This window comes from Betta splendens, chromosome 2, assembly GCF_900634795.4.
Source record: "Betta splendens chromosome 2, fBetSpl5.4, whole genome shotgun sequence".
NCBI classification, from domain to species: Eukaryota; Metazoa; Chordata; class Actinopteri; order Anabantiformes; family Osphronemidae; genus Betta; species Betta splendens.
In genome coordinates, this window is record NC_040882.2 from 22,887,557 (window position 1) to 22,902,744 (window position 15,188).

The following is a 15,188-nucleotide window of genomic DNA, read 5'->3' on the forward strand; positions in this document are numbered from 1 at the left end:
CAGGAAACAGTCGTGCATCACTAATTGTGCTCCGATGGGAGGAGGGGGGGCGGTAGTTCCCTGTCGCTAACTAACCATCAGCAGAGTGGCGTTCAAACAGTGGACATGGGACCGTGGAGTCACCGAGAGAGAGGGCGAATCACCGCGACGAGTCACATCGACGGAGCGAAGCCATGTCCCGCTAAGGATGTTGTACTTTTTCACCTGTGTTTCTGTGCCTGAACTGAGTCGCGGAGCAGAAAAGGATCGAGTGTCAATGACCGCTGAAGTTGCCTGGTTCGTGCTCAGGCTGAGGTGCCACACCTTCGTTTAGTCCGACAGGTGAGTGGAAACATGCGTCTGTCTGTCCCGTCGGCTGTGGTTCCGGTTCGCTTTGGTTCAGCAACTGCTAAAGTGGATGAAAAGCCTAATTACAACGTTAGTAATGTCTTCACACAGCCAGTTATAAGTGGACCCTGCAATACTAATATAACTGTAGTTTAACGTAATATAAAGTAATTATAAGAACAGTTTAATAACATAAAAACAACATAACAATACGTCAAATGGATATACTGTAATGGAAAGTATTATAAAGTCTTGCTTGAACTGCTACGTTTGCGTGTACATCTGTTGTAAACAATGTAATTTGCTGTTAACACGTTATTAAGTGAACTAATAACTAGCCTCACACTGTATGTATTGGTTGGGTTAACTGTAGTAAGATTACATTTAGAGAAGAAAAAACGGTTATAATGAATGCTACAACCCTAACACAAGGTCATCACAACTTGTACAGTAATAGCTTTTTTATTAACCAAGATCCAGTTTAAAATGCTACAAAACAAAATATTGAGTTTTTTTATTTACAAATGTATATGCCAACCTACATTATACACTTTAATGTTATGTGCCTTATAATGTGAGTTTTGTTCTTAAGTAATTATTATGTTGCAATAAACCTAATGATGATACTTTGAACTCTAGACATTTAACAATGTCTAAAGTTCAAAGTATCATCATTAGGTTTATGCTATTGTCTGGTTAACACTATAAAAGGTAAATAAACAAAAAAAGAAAATAATTACAGTCATGTTTAAGTAGTTCTGGTCTACCAAAACAGCAATGAATTGCTTATTTGAAGATTGTTCATCTTTTCTAATCATTTTGACTATTTTGTAGATAAATGTTTTTAGTATCAAGTCACAGATATTCAACGTTGAACATACAGTGGCGTCACTAGGCCTGTGTGTGACGAGCGTCGATGTGTGGTTGAACCCCTTTGGGGTCATCCCTGAGTCAAAGTGTACAGGAGCCAGGCTAAAAATTACCATCCAGCCCATTACACATGTGCAGGGCCAGTTAATGAGTGAACGGAGAGGTCTCACTGCAGATGTTTGTTTTTTGTTGGGGTGGTTTGAAGAGGTGGAGGAGTGGCCTTAAACAGAGCTCACATGCGCGGCCTTGGGCCTTGTTTGCACAGCTAACACAGCGTCAGAGCTCCCTGGTTAATGGAGTTAAACTGGTTAAACTGACCTGGTCTCGCTGCTTGTCGTACTTTTTCAAAGTTCAGATGCATATGAGCAGTGTGTCTAGAGCTTCACGGTGGTTTTTCTGATGTGTTTCTTAGCACCTCGGCAGGTGGGAGTTACATCATCAGGGCAGGTGGTTTACACAGGATGCTAAGCTGAGGTTGGCTAAGTCCATTCGTTGCCTATGGTGGCAGCTTGTTAGACAAAACAAGACGAGATTAAAAGTGGATGCAAATACTGTTTGCCAATGGACTGGTTTGCTTTGCACAAGGGCTACACCTGGAATTACGTGGTACTGGTGTGCAACATAGATGGCTAAGATAGGCTAAGGTGTCATTGTGTAATAGGGAAAATCCAACATTTCTGTTAAAAGCCTCTATTTTGATTGGAAAAAGCAGGACGTGAGAACCATCCCCTGTAACACTGACGAGAATGAGGGTGCATGAAGCCTTTATATAGTAGCATCTCGAAAAAGAAGAACCTCATTTTTATTAGGCTTAGGCTTATGTGCAGATCATGATATATAGGGATTTCATGGCAGAAGTGACCACAAAGGATTTGGGGTCAAAAGGTCACTGAGTCCTCATTCTTAGGGCTCAAGTCTGTCTCAGATGTCCACTTGTGCCCGTGCACAAACGTATTAGATCAAGTCTAGACACACACGCCTGTAACCTGCAACTAGTGCTGTGCAGTAGTTCTAGTTCGCCTGTTGCTTCTGGGCATGGCGTGTTTTAAAACTGCATCCCTCTCAGACTTCTAGGCTCCTGCGTTGCTTGTTTACTTGCTAAAGCGCGGTTCAGAGCTGCCGGGTCAGGAGGCTTCATGGGAGGAAAACAGCAGCAGGCTTGTTTGCAGTGCGAGGCGACGCGGAGGGGAGCAGGTGGGGGGTGGCTATAGATAAGTGGGGGCTGCTGGGTAATAGAGAGGAGCGAGGACTTTGTTTTCATCAGAATGCTGCTCGAGGCCAGTTGAAAAAACACACGAACACACTCTGTTACCTTCAGTTTCAAATCAAAATAAAGCTACGCTAATAAAGAAACGCTGCCGCAGAGCGTCCCCCGACGTTATACGCCGCGTCGCCGTGGCAACCACACTACGGCTACACCTGCCTAATCGCACCTGGCCCATTCAAATGAGCCGGGCCGCGGTCGGCGCGCGGGTCGAGCGCTCAGGTGAAACGGGCCGTTCTGAAGGAGCGACTCCTCGGCCGCGGTCCTGACACGGACCAGCGTTTCATCTCTTTGTCGGGGCCGCGATTGGAAGAGTTGCACAATACCGCCGCTCGGATGAATAACTGAGGCGCTTTCACGGGAGGCGCTATCAGAGTGGAAGGTTATCACGCCGGCTGTATATGCAGGTTATTAAAGGCTGCATGAAGCCGTGGGTGAGACAGCGGCGGTTTTACTGCGCCAGCTTCAAAACGCTGTATTGACATTTCGGCTGGATTTTAAAAGCCTCCGAGCTGATAAGAGCCCGAAGTTGACAGCGTTATTGAATGCTACAGTTCTCTCTCTAGAGAGATAGAGAGAGAGCGAGCGATGCAGAGGATCGTAGAGAACGTGGAGGAGAACACGCACGTCCTCTCAGTAATTGCTCTGCTTTCTGGCACACGTCACACGTTTAAACTAAGTCTGTCAGGACGGTTTTGTAAAGGTTTGTTTAGTGGATGTTAGAAGAGGAATCAACATCCTGGTGGAGCCTAGTGTGTGTGTGTGTGTGTGTGTGTGTGTGTGTGTGTGTGTGTGTGTGTGTGTGTGTGTGTGTGTGTGTGTGTGTGTGTGTAGCTGGTCAGTGTAACAGCTGTTGTTTCTAGCATCCAAGGAGAAAAATATGCTACAACAAACCCTGACGAACAGCTAATTCAGTTCATTCATAGGCAATCGCATATTTATATAAAGGGAATCTCAAATATGGAACCTCTCTGAAAGCTACTATTATTCACCTGTCCGGATTTGGACCTGATGTGTTTTTGGCACGTTGCACAAAACAAGTGTGCATCAAAACATCAGGTGTTAAAATGGCCGTCTCTGTCACACACCTGCTGTAACTGGCAGACAGGAGTCCACGTCGCCGCTGTCGCAACCCGTTCCAGCGCTTGTTGCCGTTTTTCCGTTCCCGTCCGCTGCCGGGTTTTATTCCGGCTCAGTGTTTGCCGACGGCGGGACGCGTCAGCAGAGCAGCAGGACAGTCAGGCTAAGGCACACGATGCGTTCAGGGACACCTGCACTCAGCCCCCAGAGCCCAACACACAGGCCTGGATTGTTTGTGGGCCGTGGCTCATCATTTTATTACTTATTTATTACTATGTTAACTGAGGTGCATGTTGTATTTGTTAATAAAATAATCTGCGTCATCGTGGATCAAAACACAAAGATTATCATCACAATTGCGAAACTTCAAACACATATTTGTTTCTATAATGAGCATAAGATGTTTAAATGAATCTACGATTTGTTACTGACTAATTATTAGGCCTAGATTGGACCTTGAACGCACGGAATGTGTTGTTGTGCAGACGTCACAGCGTCTTCATGCCGTGCCGCTCACGAGGCGACCTTTCAGGTAACTGAGCCGCGGAGCAGCGAGACTCACACCTCAGGCAGCGACACCTTCCATTTAAAGATTAATAACAGGCGGCGCTGCCTTCGTGACGCTCGCCTGTATCTGGTTCAGCGTCTGCGGAAAGGGCCGTGTTTGCACCAGCAACTCGCACCCACACTCACACAGGAATGTTTGTGGATGGATTTCAGTCGGCCAAGTGCACAACAAAAACAACGGGTCGCAGATATTTCAGAGAAGACACGGCACAGGTTGAAGCACCTGCGGTGTTTGTGTCCACTTCGGGCCGTGTCTTTGGGAAACAGAGCCGTCCAGAAGGTCAGCTCACGTGTACGTGGAGCGGCTGCTTAGCTTAGCTCAGCAGAAACACAGTAAATAAAGGGCCGGCTCCTTCCTGGCGTAAAGGTCACAAACTTCACACCTTGTTTAACCCACAAATACAGGAAAAAATGCAAGTTCTAGGTTTTGCTTTCGAGGGAGATGTTCCAGACACTGAGGATTCTCAAATCCAGTCACACAGCTTTTATGTTCTGTACGTGTGTATGTACGCACCAGTCCAGCACCGCAGCAGCTGGAGAAGCCTTGACATTGAGAGGCCAGTGTTTGCTCAGGTGGAAGATTGTGGTAACGGAGCTGTTTGTTGCTTGGTTTGTCTGTTCTTCGCAGGCTGATCTTTGTTCTGCGACCGTGGCACCAGCTCAGAACCACGACGGGACCGTGGGTTTGTGTCACGGTCCGGTCCAGTGTCACATTCAGGACAGTTCTCCAATTTAATGTCTTACTTCGCTCGTCTGTAAAAATAAATTAGCCAAAAAGCTCATTTTAATGTGGTTCTAAACTCGTCCGGGTAAAGTCCCTCATGTAGTGTCATAATAACACCCACTCAAACATGTAATAAGTTTTGATTACAAACACAAACCTCTTCCAGAGCAGGACTTATTTTTAGGCCGTATCATTGTGGATCAACCATGAAATGACCCTGGCGGCCGCTGGCATCCTGTGGGTTTCCATCCAGTCCGCATTTAGAGGACACTCTAGTGCCAGCTCACTCTTATTGCACCTGTTTCTCCAAGATGAAATGTTTCAATTTCCTCTGAGGAAAACTCAGAAAGTGGAAAAATGGGAACGAGGCCAAGCTGCCAGTGCTGAAATATCTCCCCCCTTCAGTAATCGCTGTCCGATCTTCCCTATCTGAAAAACAGGAGCAATATGTAATATATCAAATGGCACAGAGCAGATAAAGCTCTATTATTGCCAGCCAACAACAGCCAATATCTGAATTAATGATGGTCATTTGATGCACAGATTGAATCTTTGATCTCGTAATGCCTTTGCTGAGTCTCCGCGGGAACAACGCGATGGCTCATTTGGATGCTCCGTTGTGAGTCTCGGCCCTCTGCTGTTGTTGACGGTTCAAACTGCGAGGAGGCGGCGAGGGAGGGCTGATTACGCACCGGCTCCCGCTCGGCCCACAAACACACAGCGCCGCTCGGAGCCGTGGACGCGGCCCGCGGTTACTGACGTCCGGGGAGCGAGGAGGCGGCGCTGATGCGGCGCTGATTGCTTCGCTGCCCTTCAGCCGGCGCTGATTGCAGCTTCCAAATACAACAACACAGCGCCCAGTGGTGGAGGAGCACGGATGCAATTACATAAAAATAGAGGCATCGCATTTACATTTTAGCGTTAGCATCATTATTATTTCCTACAGGCGTTTGTCTTTAATCAGAGCTCAGGGAGCTGTGTGTGACTCTTACTACGTGATGCAGTGATGCAGTGGGTGGTTGCTCATGGGACCCTGGATGCCCGCGGGGGTGTTTTTAGCTTAGATGGCACTGTGGCGCGTCTGCCCTGCAGCACTGCTTCCCCTCGGACTGCTCGCTGCTTCTGCTGACCGGCAGCGGAATAATTACCCCCGGGCAGGTAACACTACAATCACATTGTCAGCACCCAGTCAGCCCAGAGCCAGTTTTTTTTGCCTTGCAAATTCGCAATCCAACTCCATCTGGATGCAAAGGAGCTTTTTCCGAGCCAGTCGTCCGACCATTAGTGGACCTGGATGGACGAAGCCTGGCAGAACGCCGCCCGGCGTGCAGACCTGCCCACAGGAAGCATGACGAGGCCCTGCGTGTGGAGAAAAACCCACTCTCCATCTAAAAATGAATTCTCACACATTTCACTTAGTTGCAGTTTAATCTCCATGAGCTTGTCGGTTTGATCTGTTAATTTATCAAGGCTAAACTTGCATTCAGCCTGCATCAGCGTTATTATCCTTCATGGATACGGCGTGTGACTGTCTCATCCTTCCTGTATGTGAGATAGCGAAAGAGGCTTAACTGCAGCTGGTCACAATCTGTATGGAAAGTGATGACTCGAAGCTAGAGGAAGTCATGAGAGTCTGGTGGTTTAGGCATTTTAGACCATTGTCTTCTAATATTCTCTTCTATTATTATTGTTGTTTTAGGGGGAACAGTAGTTACCAGTCTCACAGCACATATAGAGTCTGGAGGATGTAGTTCCATCTGTATCACTGAGAATGTGTCCAGCAAAAAGTCCCTGCGCCGTGACAGTGTTTATCCTCAGTGACAAACTTATAATTAATCCATAACAGCCGAGTCAGAGACAGAAATGTCAGGGGATTCGTGGCTGTCTATCAAAACAGATAAGCGGCCATTTTACGGCAGAGGAAACTCTGAGCGCGAGGATCTGAGCGGCGTCGGAGGCTCTGACCCATGAAAACACCCAGGGGTGGGAGCAGAGAGTCACAAGGTTATGGAGCAGACGTAACGCAGGCCGAAGACGCTCACGCGCAGCGATCACGGGACTCAGAGCCTCTCAGGTGACCGCTCACCTGCCTGAATGTGACCCCTGATGCTTGAATGTGACCCCTGATGCCTGAATGTGACCCCTGATGCTTGAATGTGACCCCTGATGCCTGAATGTGACCCCTGATGCTTGAATGTGACCCCTGATGGCAAAGCGGGCGCCAACGCTCCAATGCAGCACCCGACGCAAGTGGAACCGCTCCCAGTGCCCGCTGGGAAATTAACTCCTCTCCCTGAAGATAAGGGACCTGTTCAGGGGGGGGGTGCCTGTGCAGCCAGTGCAGCAGTGTGTGAAACAGGGCGCTCCATCAAACCACTGCCCCCCCTGGGCTGTTTCCTAAGTGGCTGTTAAGGTTTCGGTGCCCGCGGGGGCGGCGGCGTGAGGACGGCTCCACTGGGGCGTGAGGGGGCGCCTCCGCCTCCGTCCACCCTGACCCCTCGTGCTGTCAGCGGCTACGCCCACGTGTCTGCGATGTGTTTTTATGGCGGTGCGAGGCTGCAGACCTGCGGGGGGATAATTAGATGTCTTGGGATAACTAAGTCATGCTTTGCTGCTTTCTGCACAGAGAGCACAGGCTTTCATGAGACAAATGTGACCCTCTGTGATTGATGGCCTTGTTTTTAAGCTTGTTATATATAAATGATAGAAGTGGCATGAGCAGATCCGCCCGCCTTTATCCCATCCTGACATGCTGCTGCTCCTGGAGCTCTTTATTGGCTCTACATACATTTTTCATAGCGGTCCCAGGAGCTAATATTACCCCATGCGCATCTCCGAGCTTGTTACTGTACCTCAGGGGCTTCGCACAGAGATGTATGAAGTCCCATACATGCACCTAACGCTGTCACACCTTGGCCTCATTGCTTCATGAACATTTGCAGTAGATGCATCAACAATTTACAGCAAGAGATCAGAATCACTACATAGGTTGAAGTGTCACAGTTCACACTTGGTGCTGGGATTCAAACTTCTGCCATTCAAAGTTGAGGTCGTCTGCACACGGTTTTGCCCCGTGGACACACATCCGTCCTTTTGTTCCACAGGGAGATTCTGTGTCCTCTCCCTCTGTCGATCTCCCTCTCCTGCGCTCACAGACGAACCCATTCAAGACTCCGTGATTAATTATTTACCCAGGCAATGAAATGCCAAAGCCCGGAGTAACACACCACCAGCAGAGGAAAGGTCACGGCGGCCCTGCATGCAGTGGACGCACACAGCAGTGATGGATGGCAGGAACGTCTGTATCGGAGCTTCAGGCCCACGTGCTTTTCCTCTCCTCCAAATACAGTCAGGACCAAGGGCAAAGCCAAAACCTGACTGATGAGGCGAAGTCTTAGCGAGAACCTGGAAAAAGCTCTGGTTTGAAACCTCCGGAGGTGATGAGCTGTCGGCTCAACGTGCAGCTGGAGCGAAGCGTCGCGTGCTAGGACGTCACCCGCTGAAGACAAAGTTCTGTCAGCACCGATTCTGTCTGTGATGTTGTTTGTGAGAGCGAAGTCTAATTGGCTTGTTAATGTCCCTCCACAGCTCCTCCACACATCTGGCCAAATGGGGTGCCAATGCTGCAGGATGATCAAAAGGTGAGCAGTGTCTCAGCTCCTCTGTCTGTCTGCTGTTAAAGTCTAGCTCCTCAGCATCTGATGATAGACCTCACTCTCCTCTGCTGAACGTAGACTCACAGTATTAGTCTGAACCACGAGCTTGTTTCCACACATAATACACATCATGACGTTAAACAGATGCACCAAAGCCACTGATCGGACGTGAAGCAGAGGCTCTCGACAGCCCATAATAACATCAGTAACGTAAACCCGGGCCTCCCAACGCACGCTGTTTCAACATTATCCCTAACTGTCACTTCCACTTCCAAGGCCTGTTTCCATAAGAGCCTCAGTGCCTGTGGAGAATCAATCTAATATGTGTTTATACAGCTCATCACTTCCCACGAGCCCCAGATGTTCGCAGGCTGAACGTCCAGATGAAGTGGTTCAGATGACGAGGTGACATTTACACCTGACGTACACCTGTGTTACAGTATTCAACTATGACCAGTCAGTCACAGCCACACTCACATGAGACTTTAACCCTCATCCAGGATTCATGTTTTTCTGTAAACGCCTTGTAATGCGTCACGTTTCCCTGTTCCTCCGTATTCTTGTATTAATTTTATAAATATCCCATTTGTTTGCCTTATCAGTCACTTTAAACATTACTGTGCCGTTCCTCTGTTGCTGTAGATTTCTTTATCTGCGCGGCCGCGGTGCCAATTCAAATGTCTCCTTGGCCACATAATGATTTCTTGTCTTGTTTCATGCAGATAGTGAGAGGTCCATTTATAATACGTCTGCACTCTCCACCTCACGTGGGCTCTTTGTGCAAACTGTGAGTCAATATGCCAATAGCCATCACCCTGGCTTAGTGTATTTCTATGCAGGGCTGCCTGTTCATTAAAAGCCTACAAGACGCCGTTGTCAGGTCCCGACGTCAACGAGGTGAAAAAGAGAAGGAGCTGCACGATAAAAAAAGACTTTGATTGTGGGTTAATGACCCCCCCCCCCCAATCAAAGGCACGTGTGAAAGCTTGTGACACACACGTCTAAATACTTGTGTGCAGTGTCACATTTCTGGGCTTAGCATGTTGAGGCAGGGGTGGGCCTGTGGGTTACTGGGTCAGCAGGGAGACCCTCACATTCCTCATGAGCCTGATTTGGTACCAGAGTTTAGCTGCAACAATCGGTTCTGATACTCAAACATACAGTAATGTGAGTAGGACGAGACCGTTGTTTAAAATGTGAGATCACAGGCAGGGTACAAAATGAAATAGATGTCCTGCAGTAGTAGTTAAGGTCAAAGGTCACACTCGTTTGATTTGATCAACCTAGAAATGCAGGTACAGTACAGGTGCAAACGCAGCCTGCGTTTTATTTAGCAGCAGGTCTCAGATCATGATCTGACCCAACACGGCGCCGTAAACATCGTTATCTGCTTCATCTTCCAGGGTAAAACAGGCAAAACCAGCCTGCTCCTGGATGGATTTGTCTCTTTAATCTGTTGGAGCATATTCAAAGAAGGGAATCCCTGCAGAAGAAGGGGAAATCCCCAAAGTCTTATGCAACAACCTACATGCAAAAACCCCCTTTTGCCATTAAAATCCAGGCTTAAAACTGGGAAGATGCTGCGTCTTTGAGCAAGCTGTGCCTTTATTTGCCTCTGCTCCGTGAATTTGCTTGGAGACCGAACAGGTGGCGGCCCCTGTCAATGCTGAAAATGCAGGTTCGTCTTCTCACGCGGCGTTTGTCCGGCTTTATGAATCACTGGCTTTTGTTTTTGTACCTGATAGAACACCTCGCGTTTGCTTCGGATCTCACCTTGGTGCAGCGGCGGCAAGAGAAATGGAAAACAGTCAGAGGGAAGGATGGAGGGAGGGAGGGTGTGTGTGTGTGTGTGTGTGTGTGTCCTCTTCTTAATCCTGACGTGTGTTCTTCTTATGGACATGAGAGAAAGTGAGAGCGAGACAACAGAGGAAGCTTTAAGGACGCCACTCAAATCAAGCTGAAGTCAAGAGCAGAGGAACGGCGCATTAGTGAGCGGCCGCGCTCAATGACAGAGTAGAGGGCTGCTTGGAGGCGGCGGGAGGTGCAGAGAGCTCTGCCGCGGCTCGGAGGAAACCAAAGATGGGTGTGAAAAACACCCGCGTGTCGCAGCGGGCGGCGCCTGAAAGCCTGTTTCACTGCCTGCAGAGTAAAGGCCCCCCGCTGACTGCCTGATGCCTGCACAGGTCTGTGTCAGACGGAGCAGTCTCCTTCAAAACCATGACGAGAGGCCGGGACGTTTGTCAGCGTGGAGCTCACATTACATTAGCATTAGCATGAATGAGACTCCTGCTGTCCTGCGTGGACCTGAGACGTCCTCTGACGCAGCACAGAAGTCTGTACCAGAACAAAGGCCAGACTAATGGAAGAATTATTCAAATCAACTGGGAATAATGTTTTTATGCTGGTTACAGGTGAACTGTCCTCATCATTTAAATGGAGGCATTGTTTCATTTAAATTAAAAATCGTTTCTTTAAATTTACATATTTCCGACCGGGACAGCATCTCGCTCGTTTCATCTCCAGGCACTTTACAACGTCTGACAGCGGCAGAACATGCTGATGCACACTGGTGCCGTCGGCTGTAGCCCACCGGTTTAACCAGAGATTCCTTCCAGAACCACCTCTAAGTGTAACTCAGCAGCCTTTTACAGCTTCAGCATCCGTCTGCTGATTAAACACAGGTCCGGCATCTTAGAAGAGGCCGAGTGACTTCCTGTTGTTGTTGTATCAGCCTGTCGGGTCAAAGCTGAGCCTGGAAGTTACACGGTGTTGTGCGTGTGGTCTTGTTTTTCCTCTTTTCGCATCTATTTTCCAGATTTGTGTAATTTCCTTCTGGGTCAAAAACGCGCCGGCTCCCTACAACCCACTTTGCATAATACATCAGACCTGTAAACACGGAGCTCGGGCGTCATCTGACATGTCGTAGTGGCATTTAGGCCTCGTAGCCGTTGTGTTTCCATCGATTGCCACCGCGGTATCAGATTCCTGGAGCCGAGCGAGGCAGAAATAGACTCAGCATCTGTCACCGGGGAGTCAAACAAAGGAGCCGGGTCAAGTGCAGCGGAACTTATGGGGCAAATTCACCTTCCGTGTTTATTGATGCCGGTTGAGTCACTCCATCTCTCTCTCTCTCTCTGCTCCAGCTACATCTACGACCCCTCGGTGGCGGTGGACGTGAGGAAGCCCGACGGCGCCGGCAGCTCGCTCTACCAGCCCCGCCTCCACGCGGCCGGGCCGCCGGGCTGCGACCCGCTCGCCGGCCACGCCAAGCACAAGCACGGCTTCCACAACCTGGGCTACAGCAAGTCCAACGAGAGCACGCTGAAGCTGGAGGCGGACAACAACCACGTCAACCAGAGGCTGCACGCGGCGCTGACGCCCGTCAAGGACTCGGCGCCGGCCCCCGAGGGGCCGTACATCATCCGGCCGGAGCCGCGGGAGGTCCAGCAGAGGACGCCGAGCCAGGTGCCGGTGTACCCGAACATCCAGGAGTACCAGGAGAGCCCGAGGAGCCCCGATGGCGGGTGGGACAGGTCGCTCGCCGAGTGCAGGAGCGGCAGCGAGAGCCCGTCGGCGGACGAGGGCGTGGGGGGGACGCCCGAGTACCCGTGCGACACGGGGGACGAGGGCAGCGTCCTGTCGGTGGACGTCCACACCAGCACCACCAGCCTGTCCTCGGCCGAGACCCGGGACGGCGCCGGGCTCCCGGGGGCGGAGAGCGGCGTCTCCGTGGCGACCAGCGAGGACGCGGCCGCCGGCAGGGACGCGGAGGAGGCGCGCAGCGTCACCGACTCCATGGTGGCGGAGGCGCTGGCCGCGCTGGAGGCCGCCACCGCGGGGGAGGACGACGAGTGACAAACGTTTACAGGACGAAGGGACTTGTTTTCAGACGAGGAGGCGTGAGCTCAGCGTGTCCAACACTCCACAGTCGCACCACTGCCCTGTACAGGTATTAGTCGACGCTACGCTGCTTCCAGCGCCTCTCGGACTCGTCTCCTTATTTATAATGTCCATTTTTGAAGAAACTGGTGCGACAGAGCAACATGAAGGACGAGGACCTACTCATAAGTTATGCTCTCATTATAACAGGAGGGTTTGAAACAACTATGCACATTCAGTACCAAAGGAAAAGACCTGCACAACCTTAGTTCCTGCAGTTTTTCAACCTTAGCTTAACTTTTTCAAATCAGCCGTTTCGCATCACTGTCGATCGTTAATTCACTCGGTGGGTTTTGGTTTAATTAGAGTTTTCTGATCAGGGTTTGTGTATTATAGTCTGGCCCGTGTTGGTTCCAGTGACAGCTTGATTATGTGCCTATAAAAATGAGCTAATTGAGGCGGGACGGTGCGACAAATGCACTGCAATGAATGATTTCTGAAGACTTAATTGAAGAGTAGCTGAATGAGCTCAGTGACGTTCTGCAGTCGTTTCACTGCGAATCCACATCAGTTTTTTTCTGCCAAATCATTTCTACTCATATTTATATTGTAAAAATAAAGAGACGGGCTTCAGAAAATGACAGCGAGCTACTGTGTTCGTTTCCATCTTAAATGACAAAATGCAGCTCCTCCACTCTCGACCGTGTGTTTGCTTGTTTACGAGCGCGTCCTCGCTGGGAGTCGGGTGATTAAAACTCGCCATCGCAGCACTTAGAGCCTCAGCAGGAGGCGTTCAGGGCCCCGGCTAATGAACACCTCGGGGCTTTTCGCTCCAGCCAGCGACGCGCACACACAAACGCACACGCGAGCCTTGGAAACCACCACAACAAAAGCGTCTGAAAAGCTCCTCATCGTCTGATTCGGCCGCTCGCGGCGGGAGAGGCTGCTGGCACGAGGACGGCCGCGCGTCGCCACGGTAACAACCCTGCCTCTGGACATCAGCTGTTCATCTCACCCCTCTTTTCATCCTCCCCTCACAGCTTTCTCTGTTAAACCAAAGCTAATTTTGGTATTTCTGTTTTGATTTACTGCATTATCGTCATATAATCGATCAAGTTTATCTTGATGTTTCGTTAACTGCATACCTTAGTTATTATTGCATAACGCTCAGGCGTCAGCGGTGTCACATGGGAGTGTTCAGCACCACTTGAGACAGACCAGCGGGCTGCAGCCTGTGGTGAGGTCTGCGTGTGTGAATGCGATCGGAATTTGGCCAAAGCTTTGATCCACAACCACTGTGGGCAAGTGAACAAGCCGCTGTGTCTCGCTCAGACACAAGAGGCTGTTGTCTCTGCAACTTTCTCCTCCCTAACGATGGACAAGATAAGTTGTGGATGTAGCGGCTGGATCATAAGTCAACAGCTTGTGCAAAGAAGGAGTCACAAGCTGAGTCCTCAAAGAGGAGCAAATCAACACTGGACGCATTCAGTTTAAATTAAGATATCAGCCTGCTTCATTGAGGTCTGAGCTGCCTTTCTGAGTCAGTCACAGGTGCTGGTCACTGTGTATCTGTCACCATGAGCTGGAGAAACCATTTCCATACTATTGAACAGGACCTGATGTAAAACTCGTGACTCATCTTTTCAAACTGAAACATCTGAGCTGAGCTCGGCTTGTGCGTCACCACGCTACTTTGATCCGTTCAACAACACAGGAAGGTGGATGGTGTACATGTAAACAAAGTCAGCTGGGGCTTTATTACGGTATAAATAGACATGTTTAATGACACCATCACCACCGGTGAAGCAGGACGCACGTGGAGGCTCCCTGTTTAGAGACAACAGCAACTGGAAATGCGCTTTTTCTCATTTGTTAAGCAGTTTTAGTTTCCACCATAATTAATGAACAGACAGGTGTTCAGAGAATTGATAATCACAAGGACTCATGGGAAATGTAGTCCGTCTAAATGAAGCTCAGCGTTCACACTTCAGGACATTTTCCATGAACTCCAGACTCAACTGCTGACTATCAGATATTAACGGTTTCATATAGAAACTGTGAAAATAATAATAACAACAATCATTTGGACCCCAGGAAGTGGAGTCCACCTTCCTGTTCTCTGTCCGTTCCCATTAAACTCTGTCGCGGCGCTGACTCACACTAATCAACTGAGCCTCTCCCGCCTCCAGATAACCACACAAAAGTACTTTTGCAAGGAGTTAATTTGATCCACAACCTGATGCGTGTTTCGATTGAGTGTTTGCGGGCAAACACACAGCACTTGTGTGTCAGATTCCTTCGTGTTGTTTTTATTAGCTCCATTAGACGGAGAGTCCCCGAGGTGTGTGCGCGCTTGGTTAACGTGTTTGTTTTTGTCAGGGCTTTGTTGGAGTTAATGATGTCACCCTTAATTGTCGTACACACACACACATACACTCCTTTGTCTCCGAGGAGGAAATATTCCCATAAACCGCAGCTTCTGTTGATTCACGCAGTGAGGTCACTCACCTGCAGTACAGAGGTTTCCTGTAAATTCACTTCCCCACTTCCTGCCTCTTAAAGCCTTTTGAATTCACCTGAAAAGTCTTACAATGAAGCCCAGGAGGAACTACCTCACCTGCCTGGAAACGAGCTAATGGTCCACTACAGTTACAGTACACATTAAACCCCTGGGTCAAAAAGCTCCTTTAAATCTTCCCGCTGCACCTAAAGTCAGGCCGGCCGGCGGCCATTTCAGGAGGTCATGGTTTCTGCAGCCCTGATGCTGCTCAAAGGTGGTAAACATTGACTAGACTTCCTCCCTCGCCTCCCAAATGCCCCC

At 49.4% G+C, this 15,188-nt stretch overlaps 1 protein-coding gene across 2 annotated transcripts; it reads left to right on the forward strand.

Moving 5' to 3' along the window:
* The first annotated feature begins 17 nt into the window (after positions 1-17).
* Positions 18-13,008, forward strand: zgc:194930 (uncharacterized protein LOC557813 homolog). Of its 2 annotated transcripts, XM_055507059.1 has the most exons (4): positions 18-321; positions 8,421-8,473; positions 8,825-8,893; positions 11,632-13,008. In XM_055507059.1, the coding sequence occupies exons 2-4, from the start codon at positions 8,442-8,444 to the stop codon at positions 12,341-12,343; spliced, it is 813 nt and encodes a 270-aa protein (XP_055363034.1). In that variant the 5' UTR covers positions 18-321; positions 8,421-8,441; the 3' UTR covers positions 12,344-13,008. The 2 variants fall into 2 exon arrangements, with proteins under 2 accessions (XP_055363034.1, XP_028998510.1); XM_029142677.3 differs by lacking the exon at positions 8,825-8,893 and having other exon boundaries at positions 23-321.
* Positions 13,009-15,188: the final 2,180 nt, after the last annotated feature.